This window comes from Medicago sativa, chromosome 3, assembly GCF_051527215.1.
Source record: "Medicago sativa cultivar Bolivia chromosome 3, Bolivia_mono, whole genome shotgun sequence".
In the NCBI taxonomy this organism is placed as follows: domain Eukaryota; kingdom Viridiplantae; phylum Streptophyta; class Magnoliopsida; order Fabales; family Fabaceae; genus Medicago; species Medicago sativa.
Window position 1 is genome coordinate 96,910,691 of NC_140751.1, and position 9,190 is coordinate 96,919,880.

Consider the following 9,190-nt stretch of genomic DNA (forward strand, 5'->3'; position numbering starts at 1 on the left):
TTTTTTCCAGTGATATTGTATGCGGGATGTAAGATTTGATCACCTGGTATTTACCCATTTGGTTGAAATTTGTAATTTTTTTTATAAATGAGGGTAGATAAGGCATTGAATTTTTAGTCCTGAAATCATCTTCTTAGAAGAGAATCTGCCCTTTATACAAGCAAACGAGGATCTAAGATTTTCTTTGTTAGATGGTGTGAATAATTGAAACACTAATTTTATTTTATTGGCATCTCACCTTGTGTTGATCGAGTATGCATTTCGGTCAAGTGACGAATGTGCGAACTTGAAATCATCAACTCAATTTATGTCTAAGGTTATATGATTGTTGAACAATTACTGAAGTTTTCTATTTATTCAAACCCTAATTATAGTTTGATAGTGTAACTATTTGATATATGAGTATGAGCAGTTAAAACATATGCGATTTGTCGAAACTCATTGCGTGCTTTTCTTTGCTCATATGAATAGTGTTTATTTCAGTGACTTACATCATAAGTTATTTAATGTTGTGCATGTTTGTTTGCTTTTTTCTTTTTCAAGCTGAGATCAAGGGAATAATATCAAGATTACCGAATAACTTTAGCTTTACTTTTAAAGTTCTTTTATTAGTTTCAATTTTAAAATAGCTTTTAGTTCCAAAATAAACCTGGTAATACAGAGCCTATATTTTTTCTAGAAAGTTAATCCAAAAATGTGTCATCAATATAATGTCATGGACTTTGGCTAAAAATTCTGCAAAAGAACCATGTATTTTACCGAGCTAGATATATAACTGTTTTCTATCAAATGCAGGTGGATTGTTGAAAATAGACTAGACAAATTAAAATTTGCAAGGCACGGGTTGTACCAAAAAATAAATAAATTCAAAACTTCATGGGTACCCATGGATACCTGAATACCCACGAGTACCCGTATAGTGGGTACCCACGAGGTTAGATTGACTCTGCATAGTGCAGGGGTGGTGGATCAGATTAAGTACACAATTTACAATTATTCTACTAAATTAACTTTACAGTTATTGAGTTGTTGAAAGCCACTACTTTTTCAATGCACGTTTAGCCTTCTCAATTGTTGTCTTCGCTGCAACTTGCTTTGTATCTCTCTACAAAAAAAGTCCTTGACGTTTTCATTTGTTACTCGTGATAAGCCGTTTTGAACATTTCATTTTCTAACGCGTGATGCAGGAGTGCTCTAAATATTGTGTTATGGTTTATAATTATCTGTCATTTTGCAATCTATCTGTCCGATATAATATTTTGTCAAAAAAGTAGCTAACCCCCGTGCGAAGCACGGGTTTGTAACTAGTATTCAAAGAAAATGATGCCCTAGTTTTCAACTTTGTCACCAAACGCCACACTATTTTTTAACTAAACTATACAAACTTTGACAATTGCAACTTGAATCAGAATATCGAAGTCTTAGATACATCACCAGAAAGATTCACCCTAAATATAACTGGAGTATTATATTATACATGTTCCATCCAAAACATTATGCTAGTGGCCAAAAGCTAAGGGTTAAAGTCTCTACCTCTTCACCAGCTCTTTCACAAGGACCATCTCATCCTTCTCCTACCCCCCTGGTATTGAAAAACACTCCTACTTCCCCTGTCAGCGGAGACACTCATACTTTAGTTGCTATTTTCTTTATTCTCATTGTTGTTGTTGTCGTAAACTTGACTTTAGCTTTCTTGGAAGGGCTACTATTGTGATACAGTTATTTTTAGTATCCAGGGTCTTTCAATTTATGCTTTTGATGTTCTTCACTTTTGTATTTGATGTAGGCCTTTTTTATAAAAAAAAAATAGCATAAAAATGGGTAAAAAAAATTGTTACCCTCTAACTACTAACTATCAACGCTAAACTAATTGAATATCAATTTAGGGCTAATATTTAATAAATCATAATTTGATTGGATGTTAACCTAAGTTAATTGCTAAATTAAAATTGGGAAATGTTAACTTGTGCCCTTATGGCACATGTTAAGAATTCCACTAATAGAAATTATGTATCGGAAATTGTGTTCATTTATTGCTCAAAATGTTTTTTTTTGACATATATTGCTCAAGATGTTTAATATAATCTCTTTTCAATAAATTCTTACCATTAATGGAATGACATTAATGCTTAACATGACCCATTAAAATTATACACACTAAGGTTGAGACAAAGCGAAACTAAATATGTCACTGAATAGCTGTTAGTCGTTGAATAAAAATTAAGGGTTCAACGCCTTCTCTTTCGTCTCCAAAATTCCTTGCGCGATGTCCACCAATAGTGGTGATGAGTTCGACATCTCTAGCACCGATGTTAGTAGTACGAACCATAATTACACGGCAGTGGTGTTGCCAACACTTGTCGAACATATTAATTTATGTCAATTCATATTCAGTTGTTCATAATTGACATTATTCATGTTTTGATTAAAATATTAATCTGAAATGAATGAATGACTCTTATGTGCAAAATATTCATGTCTTTGCTTCCCACGTATGCACTTCATTTTTTTTATATCATCACAAATGCTCTTTGATAGATGTCAAAAGGGGGAGATATATTATGATGGGATAAAAACATAAGACGAGGAGAGAAATTCAAGATGGATCTAATCAACAAATAATGTTAAGAATTAACCTCTTACGTATGTTAAGGGGAGTTTAATTAGAATGATAATAATTTAATTTTTGTATGTGCTTTGGGGAGCTTAATTTCATACATGTGAACATTCTTACATTTCTTATTATGCACATCCATAAAACTTAAGATTTATAGGCTGAGATAGTTGAAAGGTGCAAAAAAATAAATTAAAAAATAAATTACACATCAACAAACTGGGTTCACACGTTCAAGATTGTGATCGTGCTACTTGAACGAATCACCCATGTTCAAACGTTTGAATTGAATGTTTTTGCCAAAACCAACAAGAACCGAGACATGAAGAAAATAACAATGACAATCAATAATCAAACATTTCAAGCAATAACAAACAATTATGTGTAAACAATTAAATTTCTTACTAAAACATGAATTAAATATGAATTTTTAACAGTAAAAAATATTTAAAAATTATATTTAATTCATGTTTTGTTAAAAAATCTATTTTTTTGTTGAAGATATTCTTATAAAGTTATAAACTTTTCAGCAAATTTTTATTCAAAAATATGAATTCTACAAACGAGTTTACTTAAAAGGAAAGACAAAAAGTGAAGATTTATCATAAATTTTAAAGGACTAGACACTAAAAGTTAAATAAATTTTTTAAAGGACTAACACGAAAAGTTATATATTAAAACATATTTAACTAAAAAAATTCAGCAACAAAAAGAAAGTAAAATAAATAAATAATAAGTAGTTACACGAAAAAGTAATTAAAAAATAGAAGGAATCCAAAATAAAATAGAGAAAATAAGATGGGGACACCCTGTTCCTGTTGGCACACAACTGGGAAGAAGTTGGTTCCATCGTCGAGAAGCATCTGATCTTCTTCTTCCTTCTCCATGGCAACACAAGTTGTATCTTCGAAATCATCACCTTCATCCAAGGGATGGAACATTTCCTCAATCGCAGCACGCATCTACCTACTCATCATCATCTTCCAAGTCCCTCTTTTCAGGTACTCCCAAACTCTTTTTATTTCTTCCTTCTAGTTATTCTAACATATTTGAATTGAAATTTATCATTTTGATTACAGGGTTACATGCAGATCTGGTTTGTGCACAACCCCTTTACATGTAACATCATCACAGTTAGTTGCAAGTGATGTATTTCCTGTTCCACTTGTAAAGGGTCTTTTGTACCCTGGTGCTGCTTTAAATGGCCTCATCCACAACATGACTGTTCCTAGTTGGGATAGTTTGTTGGATTTGTATAATTTGACCACTATCAAGGAAGCTTCTGCAGTAACCGATCTTCAACGCTTGGAGGTTAGATCATTGCATTCAAATTACATTCTTTTTCTGTATTTAGATCGGTTTGGAAGTTTATCTACTAGCATAAACACTTGTGAGACTGTTTGAGAGAGTTCATGGAAATAACATGGCATGTCTATTGGTTGTTTTCAGCTTATTTCCGTAAGTTCTTCATGATTGCTTATGAAAACAACTTATAATTGTTATAGCTTATATTTGATTTGATAAACGCGTAAAGTATTAATTAAGTTTTTTTTTTTTTGGTTCAGACATGGTTGTTTCTGATTTTTGTTGTAACATTTTTTGTTGAAATGGTTTATGTCTGTTGAACACCCTACATAGCAATTGATTATTGGTTTTCAAGTTTTACTTGCATAAGCAATTTTTTTTTAAGGAAGGTATAATATAAACCTCATAGTAATGAGAATACTCTGTTGATAAATTAAAGAGACATGAATTCCTAAAACTCGCATAAAATATGCTCCCTAGTTGTTCTTGTCTATTTGCATTTTGGTATACCTTCATCTGCCTTATAACAAGTCCCTTTGGATATTTCAGCTATTTTCATTGTAGTACATAGTCTATTTCCATCAGGTCTATGCTGGCACTTTTCAGTTAACCTGGATATTTTTCAATGATTTATCAGGTCCTTGCAGGAAGCTACTTTGCAGTAGCAGGAGCACTTGTTGGTATTCTGAAACCCGGTAGAATGAGCATGTTTGGATCACTTCTTGTGATATGGGGACTGGTCAAAGAAGGAATTTTAGGAAAGCCAGTAAATACCGATCCTGCGAAAGCTGTCTATGTCTACCCGACAATGGTGTTTGCCATGATATGTGCCTTCTTGTCTGTAAAGTATGATATGAAAAAGGTTACTGCTAGGGCGGCCCCTGTCCGGTCCACTGCTAAACCTCTTAAGAGCTCATCAAAGTCTAAGCTGAAATAAGTGATTCTCATTTTGACATGTTAAACTTGTACGCCTTTCTTCCAAATTCCTTTTGGAACAGATAGACATAGTTCAGTTTTTTTCTTCCAGAATTGTTAAACTTTCATTTTACCATTTTTCTATTAATTGATTGAGCTTTTTAATTTGTAGAAGGTAACGAAAAAACTTCTTTGCAATTTCTACAAAACCGTCTTCAAGTAATTGATAAAAATGGTTATTCAATTCATGTTAGTTAATGAGATCAAAATAGAATATAGATAACTGATGAAGAGTTTTTATTTATAGATAAAATGGTTATTCAATTCATGTTGTTGAAGGTTAGGGAAGCACACATGTAAAAAAAAACATGGTGGAAACTGATATCCTAAGGTGTTTTTTTAAAAGTATATGTGATGGAGGAGCTTAACTAACAACCTAGTTCGTCTTTGATAAAAGTGTTCAATGTGATTTTTGGATAAAAGGGTTTCAATCAATAATGAGAGAGTATTTAATTAGCATTTACTAGGATCATCCAAATTTACAGCACAAGATTATACAAGCACATGTTTGTGAATTGCGAATTAACAAAACAGTACCCACCCCCAACCACCAAATAATAACCGTACAGGTAGTAATAGTATACACGGTAAATTATCAGTCAAAAAAGGTTACTAAAAAACTTCACTGGTATCACATGCAACTTTCAGACACTATAGAGGGGTCTGTAGCTCGAATATACATCACAAAATCGTACGCAACTTGTGTTTCTGTCTGAAAGTCTCAACTAACACCTTTGCAATCCTCTTCAGTAAGTTTTTTTGTGTGTGTACAATGATGACAATAAGGTTTGAACCTAGACATTAGACAAGCTTAGTTATGTGTTTGGATCAACTTTTTGCCGCAGCCATGCATATAGAACCATTTTGCTGTGAAAATGAGAAGATAACATTTGTTGCTTCGAAAAAACGTGCGCCTTGGAACTTGGTTGACGCGGAAACAAACACACGTTAAATTAAGCCAACTAACTTCTAACTAATCTAACTACATGTAACTAAGTTTTCTATCTCTAATACAAGAACCTCAAGTTCAACCATAGTAAATTGAGATGCTATTAGGAATCCCTATGCCAATTCGTCCTCCTTCATTGGACCATACATGTTGCATAGTTTCTCATCATTGTTCATTATCACAATCCTTTTCTCAATTTCTGCAAGTTTATTGTCAAACCTCTCAAAAGCCTCCAATGCCTTTACATTAGATGTCAAATGTTGAGTCTCTCTCTGCCCAGACAAGATTTTCACATGTGAAATGTCAAGAACAGCTTGAAACTGTGAAGTAATTGTCTTCAAAAAAACCTTGTCAGGATTTTCCACGAGTTCATTGTATTCTTGAGTCCTTTTTTCAGGCATGAGGTCACCGACTCAGAGAAGAACTACTTGGTGGATAGCCTCCATATGGATAATGTCCAAAGTTGACAACAACATGGAAAGTTGAAGCAATCCATATAATAATAGTGCAAGTTTCCATTAGATCTTCAATACTATGCATCTTTGGCCACCACGGCTCATCTTTCTTGTCATCATGATCCTTTTTCCATTATTTCCTTCCACCATGATTGGACTTGTAAGTCTTTTTCCATTGCGTCATCTTCTTTGCAGTAAATGTAGCAGTAGTCCTCAACCTATGAAGCCCCGATACCCGACACGATACCGATACGATACCGATACGGTGATACGGAAAAATTTGCAAAATTCCCGATACGATACGGCTGGGATACGTTTAAAATATTAAATTTAAAATTAAATATATAAATGCACAATATATAAACATTACTAAAATTGATGATAAATTACCATTCAAATTACTCAAAATGAGCAAACGAGTGACATTTACATATCTTAAGTTAAGTACTGTTATAAAAGGACATCATTAGTACTATCCAAAAAAATCATCATCAGCACTACCCAAAAATGACATAGTTTAGCTATTCATAAAGAACATCATAGTCCAACATTCACTACTTAAGAGGAAACACGGATTGTATCGGTCTCCTCTCCTCCGTTTCCATCATCAAAGAACATTGTAGCCTCCAACTCCGGTTCATCTAAAGATAACTCAGCTAATTCAATTCCAACTCCAACATTAGTATGCACATAAACCAAATCTTCAGCCCTTTTTGGATCCATTTTATTTCTTTTCAAAGATTGAATAAAAGAGTAAGTACTCCAATTTCTCTCAGAACATGATGAAGAACATACCTGAACTCCTTCACCAACAATTTTCAATAAGTGAAATCTCGCTATAGAGTATGAACTCCTCACCTCTTTTTGACAAAAGTTGCACCTCCAAAGCTTGATTCCACCTGCAGAATCATTATTCTGCACAACAATGACAAATCTCCATAGTGGTTTACTATCATCTTGGGGTTATTTTGAAGCAAACGAACTAGTAACACTTTCTTCTATTGGAGGCATAACTATTAACAAAAGAAACAATAATAAAACATTAACAAGAGGTTGGTATTATAAATAAAAAGAAAAAATAGAGAACTTGAGGGAAGAGAATAGAAGTAAATAGAAAATAGAGTAGAGAGAAGAGAATCAGAGTAGAGAACCTGAAGATGTTGATGGGGGTTTTGTTGTTGATGTTGAGATGGAGCAATCGGCAGGTTAGAAGGACTGGAGGAGATCAGGAGAATCGCTGACGATGAGAAACTCAAAATGGGTTTCATTCCAGATCCATGTTTTTTAGAATGAGGGAGACAACTGCACTTCCACTACTTCTTATTGCTTATTTTATTATTATTATTCTTATAAAATGTAGTCGGTTAAGTAAAAGCTAAAATAATAATAAAAAATAGTGTACATGTATCGAATGAAGTATCAGTAAGGTTAGCCGTATCGGTTGTATAAGTTAGCCGTATCCGATACGTATCGGAAATTTAAATATTTTTTTAATTAAATTAATTACCCGATACTTTTCTGATACGCGTATCGGGACGTATCGGTATCGGATACGTATCGGATACGATACTTTGTGATTTTTGGAGTATCGGGGCTTTGGAGTCCTCAACCCATGTCTTGATGGCAAACCAAATCTCTAGGGTGGGATTTAGCCTGGTAGCTTTATGCCTTAAAATACTAAATTCAGCCATTGTGATGGGACTCTATTATGAATTTCTGACTACATTCTCCATAGGGCCTTCTTATCTCTACCTTATTCGAGCCCGGGTTATGAACGAAGGGACCGAGACGGAAATAGCAGCAACAACCGGGTTTATTACGGGACAGCTTATGATGTTCATATCGATCTATTATGCGCCTTTGCATTTGGCTTTGATTAGACCTCATACAATAACTTTCCTAACTCTACCGTATCTTTTCTTTAATTTCGTATACAAAAACAACAAACACTATTATTCGGCGGATTACTATTTTTTGGATTCTGGATACAAGTTGGATTCCGGATACAAGAATCCAAATTCAATACGTAAATTTCGTATTTACAAAGTATTCTTTAACAATCTTTTTTTTCAGTTATCAAACCCCTTTCTTTTCCCAAGTTCAATCTTACTAAGATTAATGAACATTTATCTCTTTCGATCCAACAATAAATTGTTATTCTTAACAAGTAGTTTTCTTGGTTGGTTAATTGGTCATATCTTTTTGATGAAATGTATTGGATTGATATTATTAGTTTGGTCAAAGCAAAAAAATTCGATCAAATCTAAGTTAGCTATGCGATTTGATAAGTACATTCTATTACAATTGGGAAATTATGTGGGTCAAATATTTGTTGTTTTTTCATTTGTTCTCGTTGCCCACTATTTAGGCAGAACACCGCTTCCATATTTTTATACTGATGAAATCTTAGAATACGAAGAGAAGGAAAAGGATGAAATCAATGGAGAAATCGATGTTGAAATAGATTCGAAAACGGAAGAAACTAAACAAGAACAAAACGGCTCCATCGAAGACGAAGAAAATCTTATTTCTTATCTTTTTCCGAAAAAAGATAAGACTTTGGACAACATTGAGCAAGATAATAATATCTTCGCATTGGAAAAACCTCTTGTAACGACTCTTTTCGATTATCAAAGATGGAATAGGCCATTGCGATATATAAAAAACGATCACTTTGAAAGAGTCGTACGAGATGAAAATTCACAGTTTTTTTTTCATATATGTCAAAGTGATGGAAAAGAACGAATATCTTTCACGTATCCACCTGATTTATCTAGTTTTCTGAAAATCATGGAAAAAAAAATGGATCTCTTCACAAGAGATAAAATATCCTATAATGATAATGAATTGTCTAATTATTGGAGCTCCAATAATAAAGAAAAAAGAAAGAAA

The 9,190-nt window shown here is 33.2% G+C and overlaps 1 protein-coding gene across 1 annotated transcript; it reads left to right on the forward strand.

Annotated features, from left to right (window-relative positions):
• Positions 1–3,420: 3,420 nt before the first annotated feature.
• LOC146942509 (tail fiber) lies at positions 3,421–9,190 on the forward strand. Its single transcript, XM_085756500.1, has 3 exons — positions 3,421–3,615; positions 3,694–3,925; positions 4,557–9,190. Exons 1-3 carry the CDS (start codon positions 3,500–3,502, stop codon positions 4,854–4,856), a joined length of 648 nt encoding a protein of 215 aa, XP_085612626.1. The 5' UTR covers positions 3,421–3,499; the 3' UTR covers positions 4,857–9,190.

Bases quoted from the DNA above. Each gene is read 5' to 3' on its own strand.
- LOC146942509 (XM_085756500.1), top strand. From the start codon at position 3,500: ATGGCAACACAAGTTGTATCTTCGAAATCATCACCTTCATCCAAGGGA. The intron at 3,616-3,693 runs GTACTCCCAAAC...TTTTGATTACAG, and splicing joins TTCCAAGTCCCTCTTTTCAG to GGTTACATGCAGATCTGGTT. The intron at 3,926-4,556 runs GTTAGATCATTG...ATGATTTATCAG, and splicing joins CCGATCTTCAACGCTTGGAG to GTCCTTGCAGGAAGCTACTT.